The 18,759-nt window shown below is 32.6% G+C and overlaps 1 protein-coding gene across 1 annotated transcript; it reads right to left on the bottom strand.

Annotated features, from left to right (window-relative positions):
* Window positions 1-557: 557 nt before the first annotated feature.
* On the bottom strand, window positions 558-18,608 carry LOC148612674 (uncharacterized). Its single transcript, XM_088595393.1, has 16 exons — window positions 18,488-18,608; window positions 17,184-18,131; window positions 15,696-15,733; window positions 15,220-15,298; window positions 14,771-14,851; window positions 13,872-14,113; window positions 13,350-13,476; window positions 12,705-12,884; window positions 10,613-10,747; window positions 9,588-9,763; window positions 4,698-5,655; window positions 3,486-3,569; window positions 2,886-3,169; window positions 2,263-2,413; window positions 1,641-1,778; window positions 558-1,146 (listed from the first exon to the last, which is right to left on the bottom strand). Exons 2-16 carry the CDS (start codon window positions 18,070-18,072, stop codon window positions 815-817), a joined length of 3,894 nt encoding a protein of 1,297 aa, XP_088451519.1. The 5' UTR covers window positions 18,073-18,131; window positions 18,488-18,608; the 3' UTR covers window positions 558-814.
* Window positions 18,609-18,759: the final 151 nt, after the last annotated feature.

Here is an 18,759-nt window from a genome sequence, read left to right as displayed (position 1 = left end):
TATTTCAAGTACATTGCAAAAATGTACTTGTAAAAACAATTACCTATAATCGACTTGGCAACGTATTATATCGTTTTTTTAATTAGTGGGACCTAAATCTTTTACACGCCAAGTTTGTTTTCTTAGTCAATGATATAAGGTTTCAGAGATAAAAAAAGTTTTTTTTCGCTCTCTTTTGAAAGTCAATCATCTTATGTAACCGGATTCAGAGGATACTCTGCAAGGTTTTATTATGCTACCTGTATCCGTCTTTTCAAAGGGTAATCAAGGGAACCAAGATTATAGCGGTAATCAAAAGAATGCAATCCAGGGACAAATACCAGACATGGAAAACAGACATACATCACAAAGGACATAAAGTAACTAAAATCATATATACAAAGTAACAAAATCAAATGAGCAAGTCCCACAAAAAACTGGGAGCATGGACCAGGTGCACCGGTAGGGCAAGCGTCCTCTGCTTTTCTAGGAACACCTGCCGAGTTGCTCGTAAAAGTCACGGAGTAGACAAACGAGGAAACTTCACATGAGTAAAAATGTATCTTTAACAAACAAAATACATGTATATACTTTTATTGGCCTTATACTGTAGAGTTGAAACGAACGATAAGCAGATTATATGTAAAAAAGGTTACCACAATATAATATGTTTTCTTCTGTCTTTTGTCATTGGCGACTTTATAAGAATATTAGTAATTCCACTCACGTGTTTTGACACTCTTATACGTACACTTGATTTGAGATCAATATTCATATCATATTTGTTGAGTGCTATAGCATTTTATATTCGTATGTAAATGTTTTGAAAAAATATCTACGATATAGAGCATTTCTCTTTGTCCTTCGATTTGCTTCCTTTCTTCTTCGGAAGAACAACTTCCGGATCCATAACTCCCGACTGTAGTACCGTTTCCTCATAGTCACCGCTTGCTGCAAGAGATTGGCCATCAGCTTCGGAAGTTGTGTCACTCTCGACGATTTCAACTGTGTCAAAGAAGTTGCGAAGAAACTGAAAAGTTGGTCTCTCTTCCGGAATATCATGCCAGCATTGTAGAAGGACGTCGTAAATCAAGTCCGAGCATCCATCCGGCTTAGGGTGACGAAGACCTTTCTTCAACATGATAGCGAGGTCTTGTTTAGGTATCCCTGTATAGAAATAACCATGTGGAAAGGGAAGATGTATTATGATTGTAATTTGTTCTACTTGCGCAACCAAAATGTATCTTCAGTATGTTTATTGATGATATAATGCCACTGCCTGTATATTACACTTTGACCTTTGACATACTTTAACATTGCTTAATAAAGGTTTACTTGAAAGATCACAGAGTGGTTTAAAAAGAAATGCGTCCTTTAAGATTTGAACTGATTTAAAAAAAGAGCTTAAGTTTCCAATTCATAGACAAAATAAATAAAAACGATACATAATTCGACACGAATCTGATATATATATATATATATTTTTTTGTGGTTTAAGTCAATACATTGTTAATGTCTAGTCCCATTAATCTAAGATAAAGCATGTTAATGTTTTACACTAGTAGTTTTGAGTGCTATACGTCAATACCATAAATACCATATTTAACAATAAACGTTATGCTTAAAAAAATGAGGAAAGCATACACGTCTTTGTGACATACCTGGGTACGGTTCATTTCCAAGAGTCATCATTTCAATTAGGAGAATACCAAAGGACCAAACATCTGACATGATGTTGATTGTTTTTTCTAAGAGCATCTCGGGTGCTGCCCATTTGATAGCAACGGGAAACGCAGCATCTACAGTAAATGACAAGAATTTCGTCTATGCAAACATGCTGATTGATTAAAGTAAAGCAAAGACACAGTATGAACATTTTGGAAAAGTAATAAGTCTTACATTTAAGGGTCCATGTAGAAACGCTGGTTGTAGTCTTGCCCGAAAGACAACCGTAATTGGAGTGGGAAATCTACTGCTATAGAACCTAGTTTAATCCGGCATTTCCCTCGGAAATCCTTGTACCAAGTCAAGATCTGGACCATTGCAGCCTTTTCCAACTTTCCGGGTTTTTCATTGACATTGCATTGCCATTTGTTATGCGGACTTTCCTTCTTTTGACTGTTGCCTTAATTTTGCCTCTTAGTTTTTTTTATCATAACCCCTTACTTACAGACATACACCAATGATATATACGATTCATTTTGAGTATTTGACAGATGATTGAATTGATTTGTTTAACTTCAAAACCAACTTAGCTTACACTAGTTCGACGATGGTACTCACCCATTTTCATAGTGTCACCATTGTTTAGATATTTTGCCATTCCAAAACCAGTTATTTTAGTAACGTTGCTCCCACCTATCAACACATTCTTTGCAGAAAGATCAGTGTGAACAATTTTCTTGGAATTGATGTGTTCCATTCCATCGCATACCTGAATGAAGACGATTAATATACTTACACTTTACCAAATTTTGATATTATTTAATATTATTTGTTCTGAAATCATTTAAGTCAATATTTCCAAAGATTTCACTTGTCGTATACGTGATAGATTTTAATTTGTACTTTTGGTTGCATTAATTTTTATATTCATAGATCTACGGCCTTTAGACTTAGGTGTAGGTAATTGTTATAATTGTTGAATCAATTTAAGTCTAAAGATTAAACGAATTATTTATTTTATTGCCTTTTTCATACAGCAATAATTGCTCAACTCTATCAATAGATGTGCTTATGCGGATCCAAGGGACCCCCTTATCAATTTGCAAAGTTCATAAAAATAGCGTATTTTTGTGTGTAATTGCATGCAATACAATGTATATATCAAGGATTTTTTTGTGTCCCCCTTGATGACCCCTTAGCCAATTCTCTGGATTCGTAAATGACGTGATTGCATTACCTACCTTAACTGCTATTAAAGTTAACTCTTCCAGTATGTCTCTAATATTTTCTGCATTGTTTTTGAACTTATGTAGCAACTGCAGCAGATTGCCTTGTGACATATACTCCATCACCATAGAGAGTGGTGGTCCAGAACTAACTCCATACATTTTGATGACATTCTGATGGTCGAAATTAGAAAGGATTGCCATTTGTGCCAGGAGGTGATTCATTGATGTTTCGGTTTCTTTTGCAGTCTTGATGACAACTTCTCTAGACTTTCTAGCCTCGATTGACGCCCAAGTACCTGTATTAAGACGAACGAAAAGAGCGGTAAAAAGCAAAGCACCAGTACTTCTGTTTTCACCAAAATGAATTGTTTATAAAAAGCAAAAAACACTCATTTCTTTTGAAGTTTTTTTTAATATTAGATTTGTGGAACGTTTTAATTTAAAATTAATTATTTAATTCATGAATATAGTACTATCATTAAGATATATGTATACACATATACATTGATTTTAACCCGACGTAATATTTACATAAAACATCAAAAAGTTGATATTAAATAAATATGAATGTCATTTGATGGTTCTATTTTTTTAAGCAAGCCGTTTCATTACCTTTCCACAAGTCAACTAGATTCCCTGACTTTAACTTCATTCCCTTTCTGATGGAAGCCCCTGGTATTTCTGGAACGTCATTCGCTATAATGCAAAAATATGTCGTACAAAGTTAAAAAAAAAGATCAGTTGAATTTTTATATTTGAAATTTCATCCATTAATTCCAAGATTTTTCTTTTTTTTTTTCTAAATAGTTTTTCTTTTAAGAATCAAACAAATAACGTTGGATTTAAACTATAAGCAGTAACGTAGCTTCTGATAAACTCACTTGATAGAGAATATTTGATTATAGTCTTTCTGAACTAAGAAGGTAGGTCTATGGTAAGGACACAACTCTTATAGTTATAGAAAGCGATGGTAAAGGAAAACTATTGACCAAACTGTACGACAAACGTGACGACTTTTCATTCAGAATTGTCAACTTTCCTTTCATCTGTGGCAACATCCCTTCAGCACCTGCGCATGGAGTGTTCATATCACAACTCACACGTTATGCCAGAGCTTGCCGAAACTACGCAGACTTTTTGTATCGCGCTAGAACTCTAACAAATAGGCTTATGGAACACGGTTATGTTGCTACAATAATGAAGTCATCACTACAGAAGTTTTATGGTCGTCATCATGAACTCGTGGATCATTATGGTGTATCCATCTGCACCATGAAAACTGATTTATTCAACGGTTCATAGTTTTCATTTCCTCAGTTGTCTACCCTGGACTTGACGTTTATGAGCAACTCGGTGGGTGTTTCTAGAAAAGCAGAGGACGCTTACCCTACCGGTGCACCTGGTCCATGCTCCCAGTTTTTAGTGGAATCCGAGTTGCTCATTTGCTTTTGTTACTTTGTATGTATGATTTTAGTTACTTTATGTTCGTTGGTGTGTATGTCTGTTTTCCATGTCTGGTCTTTGTCCCTGGATTGCATTCTTTTGATTACCGTTATAACCTTGGTTCCCTTGATTACTCTTTATACATCATTTGAATGTTTGTATTCACCATTATACATCAATCTCATGTAAACATCGAAGTAACTTGCACTGACTTCATTCTGTTTCAAAGGAAAGCTTGAAAGGCTTTGATAAAATTGAATATGACACATGATACAGACATATCACTGATTTTAAGAGTTATGTCCCTTACCCTAGGTCTATCTCCTTAAGTCATTTAACGTTTTGGATTTATTGGAAAGGTAAGATTTAAAAAATTCGTACATTTTAAAGAACCCAATGATGATGTTCTCGGTTTAATCATAGATGCCTGCACAGAAGGTACAGCTTCCCTCTGATGTAGTGGACTGTATGTGACTGGACATTTTGACTGTTCCACCTGTACACTTCCAAGGGATCGCACATGCCAGTCGGTTCTCTTGTCATAACTCAATGACATATCTCTTATTTTAGAAACTGTCTTCTCCAAATCTTTAGTCTTGATCTTCAAATCTTGTTTCACTTTTCGTAGTTGTAGATACCCCTGCACATCAGACGAGTATTTGCCGATGAAATCTATTTCCTGTTCGCTAATGTTTACGTCTGCTTGAATATCATTGATGTTAGCTTCGTCTTTCTTAATAGTGGTTTCAATTGTCCTCTTATCACGACTCAGGTTATCCTTAAGAGATTGTTCTACGACATCGAATCGATCAATTGCTTGTTTTTTCTCTTGTGAAATCCTCTCCAATATGTCTGTCTTCTGGTTCTCAAGTTTACTCAAGTTTACCTCTGCATTTGACAGGAGTCTATCGGCCGTGTTTATAATATTTTCTATTTCCGCTGTAAGCTCATCGATGATTGGTGCAGATTTGATATTTTTCGAAGCCTGGTCTAGTGGAACAACATTTTCGCAACTTCTATGGATTTCAACCATGCATGATCTACAACATGTGGTATCATGAAGATTGCAGTAGAAGTCAAGAGTGAGATCACGATGAATTTCACAGTACGTCTGTGAGGAGACGGTCGACGAAGGCAGGTTTTCTATCTGTTGAGTGTCGATTAGAACGTGAGAACGACTTAGTTTATTTCGTCGGTGGGCTTTTGTACAGTCTGGACACAAAGCCTCCTCGCAGTCAGTGCACCATGATGCCGCCTTTGATTCGACGTTGTCGGATGCACATGGATCACACCATTTATCCGACATTTTCCAAGTATCTTCTTTAAAGCAAAGTGACTCCTAAAATTCAAAATTAAGAAATGTACTATATATTCAAATCACAAACTGCAAATAATTATTAACTTAACAGCAGATGTATTAGAATACGAATAAATTATTTTATCCTACTACAAGGCTTTCTACTATACAAATAAAGGATGTCAAATAACGCAAAGAAAGCTTTATTCCACCACTGCATAATAACGTCTCCTGGTTATCTTTTTAGTTATGAGCAACGTCAAACTAACGGAAATAAATAACAAGTTTCGCTCAAAAGATTGCTGAATACAATAAACTATTTTGGGCAAATTTTGCATGTTTCATTTAAAAACTGAGGTTGCAGGATGAAAACAATACATGAACACTGCCGATCTATTCATTTTTACTCGCTCCGAAACAGTCAGATTAGATTGGGAAACTCTCGCGATCTGATTGTTCCTAAAGCTCGCCAAATAAATTTGAGATTCGCATGCCGACAATCTACATGTACATGTACTTTATTTTCGCTTAAGTGCGTGACATACCCATAATATTATATTCTTACTTTCGATTTGTACACGTACTTCTACTGGACTTACCTTTTTTCGGCGAAGAGTATATCTTAAACTTCTTGACGATTAGATAATTTGATCAAACTACCCTGTTCAATGGTTCATCGTTCAAATGTAGAAATTTATCGACGTAAACAGGTTACATAACAAACCGGATATGTGATACTAATAAGTAAACGAGAGATGTCCGAGGTCTGTAACAAATTGCTCCTTGAAAAACATATGGGACGATTTATTGATTTTTTTACTGATGAATAACAAAAGTTGAGCAAAAAAAAACTTTATGGCTTTCCAAGCAGGTAGATTAATATACCGCGCTATATACAATGAGCTGTACTAGATATATAAGGACTCCTCTAGAAATGCATTAGCTATCAGGGCTAGCGTCCTGGTATCATTCCTGGTACTGTTTTGTCTCTTGGTAAGTGTATCGTGATTTACGATTGCGCACTTAAAAGACATTAACCATTTTATATCAATATAAACCTGTCATTGAAAACCTAGAATGAATTTAAAAGATAATTGTTAGTGCATATACAAACAAGAGCCCCTTTTCTCTTGTTTCGGTTTTTGATCGTTCTATTTGGATTTTGGCCCAAACTTATTTCGTAAAACCTCTTCCTAAATAAGAAATATTCCTTAAAATTTAAATTCGAAAGAATTCAAATCAAAATATTATGAATTTGGTATCAAAACGTTATTTTGTTTTTGAGTCGCGGAATGCGGAACGATCGATGATAATAGCCTCATAGTACAATATCAAGATATCCAAAATAACCAACGATAATCAACCAATCAGAAAGCTTGTTACACACCAAATTAAATTATTTCGATTTAACCGTTCTGGACCGAAACAAATAAGGTATATTACATTCATAAGATGTTAATTCCCTAGAACATATGCAACAATTTAGAATGAAACATATGTATCAATATTATATCAACATAGATAATTCGTAGGTTAAGTGAGGCGTGTAAAGCTACAATTTAAATGCTGTGAGGTTCATCCCAATTCAAAATCTAGGACGCACTCATATATATATATATATATATATTCAATAAATTTCTACTTCTTACCCGAAATGATATGAAAATTTAAATTTGGGGGAATAATTTTATTTAGACGATTTGAGATTTTTTTCTCAGAAAAATGCACAAGCAAGGCATAGCATATTTCATGTTGTCTTCTTTCTTGATATTGTGTCGTACATGTAGTTATCTCAATTTTCCATTGCTTATATAGAAAATATTTAGATTTTTCTGAATATATACTGATTGCGGGATCGAGGGACATTTATCACTAACTGATAAAAAAATAATTCATTTCACTTCAGATGTATCCTCCATTAAATCAAATCAAGGAGGACATCACCACATGAATAATTAACACTATTTAAAAACGAAATATTTCCTTAGCCTGTGCATGCATTTTATTATTTTTTTTGAGATATAGAATAACCCAAATGTGTGCGCTTTAAAAAATCACATATTTATTTTTTTTTTAAATTCCTTGAAAAAAAAAGAAAAAAGAAATTAATTTTGAAGCATGTACAGTATGAAAAAAAGTAGGCAAATTGTTCAGTGTATTTTGTATGATAATAAGGAATATATTGACATTTTTATATGTACGTGTGCGTCCAAGATTTTGACTTATTAATAAGAAGATCAGTAATTATGTTAAAAGATAAAGTAAAGAAATCCACAGAAAACGTATGGAAAAGAGGAAGGTTAGACTCTACCATGTTTTGAAACATGGACATGGTGCACTGGCACTAGACGTGCGTGTGTAGCTTCTGCTTTTAAAAATTATTAAATGGTTTGTAGTGTTTTCGTCTGGTATGCTACTGTAAGAGAACATCATGAAAATAGCAAACAATTCAGTCGTCATGTGGAGACAAGCACCTCATTATGATATATACAAGTTTATGAAGACGACCAAAGGAGAGCAGGTTTGCACTTGTGAGATTTTACCAGAAAAGTCTATATGGCATTTCTCACTGTTATTTAAATTAATATTTAATGTGTGTACCAACAACATTATAACACATCGGTTACATTATTTTACGCGTGAGTTGCTGTATAACAAAAAAAGAAATTCCAGGACTATGGTAACTATCTTTTACTGTGATATAAATCATCAAACAATCATCGAATAGTGGCTAATTCAAGAATAACGATAGAAATGTCGAAAACACACTAATACAAAATGAAGTCCAAGGCAGAAAGAATTCCGGACCCATCAAAATCTGAAAACAAGGATCCGGTGCATTGGCAGGAAAGATGGTTTCAGCTTGACCAGTTAAATCATATCAGTTTACACATTCGTTCTTGGGACGATCAGTATAATACATACAAGGAAATAAATGATGAAATTATAAATCTATCCTCCATTGGAATACGTCGAGCGACCGAAGAACATTTGCAAAAATCATATAATCATCAGAATATTATATACATTTAGGTTATTACGTAAGTGATAAAATACGTCTGTGTATTAAGTAGCACTCAGGTTAAAAATCATGCAAAATGTGATTCATTGTTTAGAAAGCCTACATATTTTATTTTTGATATTTTGTTTAAAATGTCATAGTAAACAGAAATTAACATGTGGCTTTTTCGTATAACCTTGTTTCATTGGTTATAAAAAATTATGTAGAATGTGCTATAGATATCAAGATTCAGGGAGATAACTCTGTAAATGACACTACAATACAATCGAAACTGTTGGATTTTTATGTCGATTATCCCCTAAGAACAGACAGATTGGAATGAATTATTATACATGTCATCATATAGACATTTAAAGCAACTTAATAACAAAAACAAAAAAAAAAGCCAGAATATGCATGATTCTTACCAAGACTGCTAAATTTTATCTATGGTAACTTAGGAAGGTAGATCTAGGGTTTGAGACATTAGTCATGAAATCAGTGATATGTTTGTATTATGTTCAATTTCACCAAAGCCTCTCAAGCTTTTGTTTGAAGCAGAATAAAATGAATCCAAGTTAATTATATGCTTACAAAAGATTGATGTATAATGCTGAATACAAACGTCCCAAGATCACATTGAAAAGTCTTGCCAAAGAATGTATACAACTTTATTGTGAACGTGTATATAGAATATATGAATAGACAAATGTTGTCTAATTAAAAACAAAAACAAAACAAAAACAAAAACAAACAAAAAAAAAAAAAAAACAGAAACCATTATTGTACTAGGTAGTCTGTTTAAACTATATTTTGCCCCTTATTGGCTGAATGTTATGAATTACATGTGACATAATTGTTATTGTAACTGTTTGCATTTATCGAATTTAAAATTGCACATTAAATTGTAACAATAAAAGACTTAAATCGGCATCGATAAGAAACTACCATATTATTCAATAAAAAATGTCTAAAATCCAAACACAATGTCTTCAAGATAGTTCCGAAGATATTCAAACGTCGGTCGATCTTCAGGATGTTCGTTCCAACATTTTGTCATCACCCCAAATAGATCTTCAGAGCAATCGCGTGGTTTTGGAGGTCGATAGCCCTGTATCAATCTCTGCAGTAGTTGGCTGTTTTGTATACCTTTGTGAGAAACAAAATTTCATATTTAAGTACTTCTAAGAGTCTTTACTGCACTAACCAAGTATTTATACCTTATAACATCCAGTAATAACAATCAAAGTGTTTAAAAAAATGCCTTTTTAAGAGGTCAAATTTAGTTGAAATGCATTATGGAAAAATGACGGGAAACTTTTCCGCATTTTTTCTTCATATAAATAGTCAAAAATTGTCTACGTCACAAATGCTTTTATTTTCATGTCTAACATTTATAAGCCCTGTGTTACAAACCCGAGAACCAACATGAAAAAATGACATGAAATGCTGTAAATATCATAATTTTTTTCCAACAAGATTGCTATGAGTAGCCATACGTCCCCCGCCTCCGCAAGAAAAGTTGGCATGCAGTTGTTTTCTAGATGTATTGAATATATTTGAGGCAAAAAGACCAAATTGAGAATTATGATGTGCCATCAATTGCCTGATTCTTACACAGAATGGTATATAAATCAATTTTACATTGTAATGAAAAGCAGTTCGTTTTTAATCATACTAAAAAAGATAAATTGAACATGTTTGAAAGCATTCGATATATACTCTTATGTATTTAATTGAATAACTTTATGTCGGAAAGGTTTGTTTTATTCAATTTTAGTCTATAAAATCTATGGAAATACTTCACTCACATTACGGGATATTTTATATACACTTAACATTGACTTTATAGAACTTTTCTGTAGACACTTTCATTTACATAAATCTGAGACAGTTTATTTGCTGTTTCTCATAGCATTGTCATTTCAACTTTTCACCTCTAAATCTATAATGTTTTGTTACTTTAAAGGTTTTCAAGTTCATTTTTTAATAATATACCTCCAAATGGGGTCTGTCCGTAGGTAAATATCTCAAACATGACTACGCCGAAAGACCAAACATTGGATTGAGTAGTACAAGTTGTTGACCGTAGTGTCTCTGGAGCATACCATTTCATTACACGCTCATCTAAATCTGCAAATAGACATTATTTTGTAAAACATAGAATATCTTTTGGATTTACCGATTTTGAAAATAAGACAGCATTCTAAATGTAAAGTTCTTGCAAAGAAATAAATATAAATAAAAAAAAAAAAAAAAGCATCAAGCAAAAGGAAATCTCATTATGTGCTTGGAAAGGGTAAGCATGTCCTGAATGTAGGTAAGCATTCAAGTTTCAAGAATTTAAGGTGAACTCAATACCTTGAATGAAAACCTTATCTTATTGCTAATATAGATTTGCAGACAGAACTAATGCATATGTTGTGACGTCAGGAATTTCAGAAGATGATGGTCAATGTCTGCACTTTTTGGTTAATGAAGATGGAAAAAACTATATACAAATGAATTTAGTATGTGTTACAAGGCTTATTTAATAACATACTTTAAACAGGAAGTTACTATGATAGAGTACATGATAACAACAAAACATGTGATTAATCATCAATCTAACGACATATTGTGATTGATTGATTGATTGATTGATTGTTGGGGTTTAACGCCTGATCAGCAATATTTCAGCTATATTCAGACGATGAACATGAAAAGGATGATAAAATGAACATGAATGATGATGAAATGAAACAAGGGATGGGACACAAGGATAATAGGGTCGAAAAATTTTGATTGCCACTAGAAAAAGGGGGATGGGTAGGGTCCGGCAATTTAGCCTCTTGTGGCGGAGCCCTATGGTTCCTACTCCGGGAGAATACTACAGTAGGGTTCTTTAACGTGCGAGGAACGTGGCATCTTCCCCAACACGGTGCACCACTACGGTTTGCGGTCAGGTTTTCCGTAGTATAGCCTGACAACCATAGCGTGTTACACGCCAGAGGAACCCCATTCCACCACCTGGGGCACACAACCCAGTTGCTCTAGGCTGAGCGCCCTAGCCCTCGGCTAGGGTTCTGAGCACTATTTAGTCGCCATTTACGACAAGATTAGCGCTGCTGCAGGCCTATTCTTTTGACACCCGGAGCTGCACGGGGCAACGACATATTGTGAAATCGAAAACTAGCATAATTAAAATAGGTTATCGACGAACGCTACCTTTTATTTATTTTCATTTGTCTGTACATGAAATTTTAGGCTTCTCGATTAGAAACCATAAAATTAATCTGATAGTCTTTTAAAAGAAGGAAAAATACGTCCTATATCAACAATTCTGAAAAGGACAGCCTGCTGAAGGTCGTAAAGTGGACAATGGTTGTATTTGTTCTTTTCTATGTTAAACTATTTAATAAACTTTAACCACAAGAGCATTTCAAACTAATTTCTTCATTTAACACAAAATCTATGAGAAAACCACGCAAAAGTTTTATTATGAGTCAACAAGGTAGGTCAACATAATCATTTTAAACTTTGCATGGTGATTGGTTTAGGTCAAAGAAAAAAATGATATGGGCAGGAAATAATACTGGACGCTATATTTTTAGAACAAATAGTACCACCTTTTGCAAGACTTAAATAGCTTGAAAATCGTTCAAATTATGTCATTTCGACTTCTAAATGATGATATTATTTGAATAGATGAAATTAATACTACTTTACTAATAACTATGTTTAATATCACTCTTTTGAATACCTGAAAAATACAAACTTTCTGCTGTTGTATATTCATAATTTTTTGCTAAGAAATATAAGTATAATAAACAGGGCATGTTTAAATCTTGCATCGAAATAGGAAACTGTTTTAAAGTTGTAAAATTCATATCAGTTCGGTCTGGATAATAGCATTGTAAGCATGATCAATTAGTATTAAAAAAAACATGCACACAATCTTATTGAGCCATCTCTTAAGTTATGCTTTATTTTTTCATTATTTATTCACATATGCCTAAATTGACTGTTCTTAATCTATTTTGAAATTGTTTTTATTTCCATTTGAATAGTGGTAACACATGCTATTTTAAATAGAATGCATTTGACATACGAATAGACGATGCAGGATGGTGAACATAGTTGACCGGAAATACCCCCCGCGTTCCATCCTTTTCCCCTTCCCACCAATTGGTATCTTCCTTATCAGTGACCATTATGACGTCATCTTTATCAAAGGTAAGTTCATCGTCGTTAGCCGCAGTGTATGGATAAATTGCAACAACTTTCTCAACTAAAACAAATTAGGTCAGTTTACAAAAGTGAACATAAGTAACAGAAAATATATCATTTAATAAGCATCACGCATCACTTATCAAGCAAAAACTATCTTAGTTTGTTATTCAGTAGAAAACAAATATATGTGCTTGATCAAATGCTTGTAGAATATATACCTTTTGTCGTGTAACAGAAGTTTATAAGGGGAATCAATAAGGTCTTTATCCATGATCGGGGGCACTTGTGAGTGTATTTTGTTTTAGTTTTTTTTTTATAATTTAAAGTTTCTCATATATAATACATATACGTGTAGGAGACGAAAAACGGTGGTTAGTATTTGTTAAAAAAAACATTTTTTTCATGCAAAAAATATTGACCAGAGCTATCATTCACATAGTATTTAAAGAAAAGTAAAAGGAAAAGAAATCTGACATAGACAATTAGAAGTAAGTACACGTATATACAGCAATATGTTTAGTACCTGGAATATACTCCAATCCAGCAATCTTTATCTCACAACAATCTATATCTCCTACTAGAATCTTCCTGGCCTGAAGACAACAATGAACCACTTCCTTTGACTCAAGAAAAGCCATTCCTCTTGCAATCTATGATAACAAATTATAAAACGTTTAGAAAACCGTGAAACAAGATACAAAGTATTAACCAAATAATAATTAGGCAAATAGAGAGAAAAGCAATAGGTGGGAAACCATTTGCAACTTTAAAACATTTTTAAAAATACTGAAACTTAATGGATCAGAAAGGTAATTCATGACAAAAATTTCACTATGAGTTGTTTATAATGTTGAGAAAGTTGAAACCAGTTTTATTGAGTTATATTGTATAATATATCACGCCATATATTTTTTAAATGTTCTACAAATTACTTCACAGCCAGTCAATTGATACTTTCGAGATAACAAACTAAAAAAAACTGAACACTTTAGGATACTCAATAACAATAACAGACTGTTCACATGATGCCTGTGGTATATGGTACCTGTGCTGATATAGAAATAAGTTCAGTCTCCTGTATCTTTCGACCGGATGAGCGTAGGAAACTAAGAAGATCTCCACCAGGTGCGAACTCAAACACTAGGCACGACCGTCCTTTCTCCTGATAGGAACCAATAAATAGTTCTATATTGTTGTGGGTAAGCCCCGACCATCTTTCAACAGATATTTGATTTAAACTATTTTTTACCATTTTGACAACAATATCATTTTTCTTTTTCCATTTGGCTGTGGAAAAAAATCGTTATGTTTGTATCATCATCATGTTCTAATAATTATAAGTAACACGAATACAAAATGAAAAAAAAAAGCATTTTGCTGTTAATTAATGAATGAAACATAGTCATATCTTATAATAAAGAACATAATTCACTGCAATTTTAGAATGTGCAATTTCATCTAAGAATAGTGCAGATGGTGATAAGGGCATACATAGTTTTTGTCAACATTCAAAAGAGTGTAAGTACATCTTGTATGCATCTTAAATTATTTGAGAGGCACGGGGAAATTGACTGTTCTATAGAGATCTGTATGTAAAAATTGGTGGGAAATGTTATTTCATCACGATCCAGCTAAACTGTGTCGACTACTTTCATTTCTTTATCAACCTTTGACCAGTTTTTATTGGAGTCCGAGTTGCTCATTTACCTTCTGTTTTGGTTATTTTTTGTTCTTTGTTGTTTGTGTGGCCTTTGTCCTAGGATTACATTTTTTTTATTCCACTTCAATCGTGGTTTCCTTGATAATAAAATGTAGAACTCTTGTCGGTATCCCCCCCCCATAAATATAACTTTCAGAAAATGTTTAGGCTGACTAAGTAATTGACATAAAAAAATCGACTTATTGAAAGTATACACATTTAAAAGGTCCGACATTGACATGTACCTTTCCATAATTCGGAAAATTTTCCATTATTCAATTTCGATATCAGTTCTATATCTTTAGATTCCACTGCACTGTGAGGACCTACAATTACATAAACATCTGTTATGTTTTAAATATCTATTTATAAAGAATCGATATTATTGTCTGTGAAATAATTTTGCACTTGTATCAATTTACTTAAGAATTTGTCAAACGAAACAAGTATAACTAAATATTACTAACTATAATAGTTATATAATCAGTTAACACGTCAAGATACAAGATAGATGTATCTATCTAATGAAGACATTGACCTTATGAGTGATAGCCAACTATTAATTTATCTGATCAAGGAAAATGTCATTGAAATAGGCACAATTTGGTAACTAATTAAGTTATCTGTATGTAGTAAGGTTCCATAAGCACAAATTAATGAAGTCAGAAGAAAGAAAAGCTAGAAAATATACTACCAGATGACACATAGTTTGGCTCGTTTGATGATTTTGTAAGTTCTTCGATGTCCTCATATGACGGTGTTTCCTCTTCTTCCTAGAAACCATCATCTAAATGTGTTATTATTGTATTATATTTATGTGGAAAAAAACACTTTTACTGACAGTCAAAATTTTCCAAAATAATTTCCTAAAATGCGATGCATCTTTCCTTTTTTTTAATACTGTTACTGTTCTGTTTGCTGTTTTTGTAATTTATTATACTTATTTATTATTATAATTCGCGATGATTTTGGTTTCTTGAAGATTTACATTTAACTGCTGTAGCTTTTAAAATTTTTCTATCGCTAAAATCAAGAAAAATGTGAAAGAAAGACAATTTTCACACCAACATGATATTTTGTTATGAACTGGATAGGAGAATTCGTGAACAATATATGATAAAGTATAGGTAACCCTTGCTTCCTTAAAATAGCTTGATTTTAGTTGTATACCTCCAGATTTGTTACTTCTGGAATTTGCTGACCATTCACTGCAACGAATTGAAAAAAAAATAACAGTTGTAAGTTAAAATAAGATATCTATGAGCAACTACTTACTGAGCAAACGAAAACATTCCCGTAATTACTAATTGCCGTGTATGTTTTCAAAATAAGTACTCAAACAAGAGAAAAACATGTGGAAGGCCTGGATTCAGTAAATGCAGTAATGTATAACAATTATCATGTTGGTTTGATAAAGAAATAGAACAAAATATCTGTTTCGGTCGGATGAAGATAAAAAGGTATAATCCTCTCCTTATTTTGGAATGTGTATAAGAAAATAACTTACATCAGAGAAAACAAGTTACAACATTGTTTATGCAAGACAGTTACTATGATCTTTTATGTTATGAAAGATGAGAAAAGGTTTTATCAGTGCGAAATTATTATCAAACTCAAATGATTTTATTTGTAACAAGTCTTTTGTTCGGTTTATTTTTTATAATTTTTAAATGTTATTTTATATAACTTGCGTTGATGATATGACGTTATTAACGTCGAACGGTTTGTATTCCGCGATTCAAATAATCCCAATAATTCTTAATGATATTATAAACTGCCACAACCATGTTATTTCGTATTATCTGTTTAGACTAGAAACATTCCTAAAGTAAAGACATGACGCAAGAAGTAAAAAGCGGATTCATTGTGTGCACATTAAAAAAAAATTGTTACATTAATTTTTTTTTATTTTTCCGAATAGAATACTGAACAGTTAGTTTACAATAAATACTAAAAAATAAAAATAAATAAATGCCACTGAATAAGCAAAATGTATTGGATGGGTATAACACAAAAATACCAATTGTATATATTGCAAAGTTCGGTATGATGTACATGTGTTTCAAAGAGTAACCTCTCATCAGCAGTATTAGAATCATATATATAGGAAGATTTAAATAAAAGAAAAATAATTGTATACAAGAAGTATTCAAAACCAAAATTATCCAAATCCATCACTGATAATATCTACCATGTGGTATTCAAGGAATGGCATCTAAGTGTTTAACGTATTTTGAATTTTAGAATTGAGTTGATTGTAATCTTTTTTATTCACAAAGCAAAAAAAATAATAATAAATAATGAAATATATTGTAACCTTATGATTACCATTAGTTATTATTATGCATCACCTTCAAACCTTTCGTATCTCATGTAAAATATGATAACCTAGTTTAACATATACATTGTAACTTAAAGGTTGTTCATGTTTTGTTTACTTATTTTAGACCTTCCTTGTTCATTTACCGAAGTCCTTACAGATAAAGTACATTTTCTGAAAATATTTTTACTGTTGTATGTAAACAAAATGCGAATGGAAAATGTTTGAACATTTTTTCTTACTTATTAAATCTAGTTTGAACAGAGGTTTGCAAAAAATCATTGTTTGACAGAACTATCAACCTTGAAAAAGAAACACCATGAATACGACTTATTTACCTTCAGAGTAGTCCAGTTGTTGTGTCAGCACACGTGATACCGGGATGTACTTCACAGGACAAGCTGCATTGTTTACCGTTACCCGCCCAAGCGTCCTGACATCATAGTCTGCTGTGTACACATAATTCAATTTGGCGTTTTCAATTTTAGAACTGACGTTTTTCATTTCTTTTGTGTCTCTTTGCAAATCGTGTTTAAGTCTCTCAATCAACAAAAATGCTTTATTTTCCGATGCCTGGGTTTTAATAAAATCCATTTCCTGGCGGTACACAGTAGCTGAATCTTTCAAAGTATGTAAATCCTTCTTGTAGCGATCGATGATGTCAACATTACTTTGAAGCTTTTGTATTAGATCCCCAGTGATAACATTTTCTACCTCTTCAATTTTTGCCATATACGTAGAACGTATTCCAGCGATATCTTTCAATATTGCTTGGTTCTGTTTTTGAGCATTGTCATCATTTTTCTTCCCGAAATCAACGACTTTATTTCCTGCCTCTCGTACTTGCCTTATTTCGTTCGAAAGTTTTTCCTTTTGATTTGAGTGTTTAATTGTAGTGGCAACCGTTTCAATGGGTAAAACGTGTTCACATACTCTGTGAGTTTCAAGCATGCATTTTCTACATAAAACTGCATCGTGTGTTGTGCAGACCAAATCTTTTGAAAAGTTTTTATGTTTTTGACATTTATCGTCTGGTTTTGTAAGGTTAAATGGGAGGACAGAAACAACATCTACGACCACTAAGCTATGTCGAAGTGTATGTTTGTTCAAGTTATGTGCATCTGAACACGTCTTACAAAGGCCTTCATCACAGTCTATACATATGTTAGCAGACTCTGAAGTTTGACCACCCCTACTACAAGCACTGCAACATCTCGAATTATCCATTTTGGTGTTAAGATGTTTTGTTTGACCGGCTTTTTTTATTTTCTTGTATATTCACCCTGCTGTATATGGAGAAATATATATTGATGTTTTATAATTCACTGCCTGGTTAGATTAAGATAGATAATTCTTAACTGTTTTTTTGCAAGTTTTGTAGAGAATTTTTCGATCGTTAAGAAATATCAATCTTTATCTAAGTTTTAAAGATATTAAGGCGATCATTAAAATCTATTCTAAAAGATTATATAATGATAAAACACATAGAAATATTCAACAATGGAAAAATATATGTTATGCAAATGCATAATGATTACTAATGTAATTGATTTAATTTCCTATAGAATGCTGTTTTCAAAAAAGAAAACTTTTCAGACATAAATACACAACAAACACTTAGAATAAATTAAAATGTACTTACCACTGTGATACACATTTGTAACTGATAATAACTCCAGACTGTATCGCATATGATAAGTTTCTTTTTATCGGAAATGATTTGATTATTTTGATTGTTTTTGCTTTTAAAAAGTTCGGTCACTCTATATATATGCTATATTTAGTAATTAAGTTTTTAATTAATTAAATAATGTTTTTAATATGATACAATTTAACTAATAACAAGTTCAAGAAGTTATTCATGAATTGATTAGGCATTATCGCAAACATGTTAAAAGACCCTTAAAATTTCAA

The sequence above is a fragment of the Perna viridis genome, chromosome 7, assembly GCF_037379345.1.
Source record: "Perna viridis isolate PV_CMFRI_1.1 ecotype Kerala chromosome 7, ASM3737934v1, whole genome shotgun sequence".
Taxonomy (NCBI): domain Eukaryota; kingdom Metazoa; phylum Mollusca; class Bivalvia; order Mytilida; family Mytilidae; genus Perna; species Perna viridis.
The sequence above is the reverse complement of the archived record's forward strand: the minus strand, read 5'-3'. Positions and strand labels throughout refer to the sequence as shown.

Bases quoted from the DNA above. Each gene is read 5' to 3' on its own strand.
- LOC148612674 (XM_088595393.1), bottom strand. From the start codon at position 18,072: ATGGATAATTCGAGATGTTGCAGTGCTTGTAGTAGGGGTGGTCAAACT. The intron at 13,477-13,871 runs GTACCATATACC...TTGTTATCATAG, and splicing joins TTATTTCTATATCAGCACAG to ATTGCAAGAGGAATGGCTTT. The intron at 5,656-9,587 runs TAGACATTTTTT...TTTGAATTTTAG, and splicing joins AAGACATTGTGTTTGGATTT to GAGTCACTTTGCTTTAAAGA.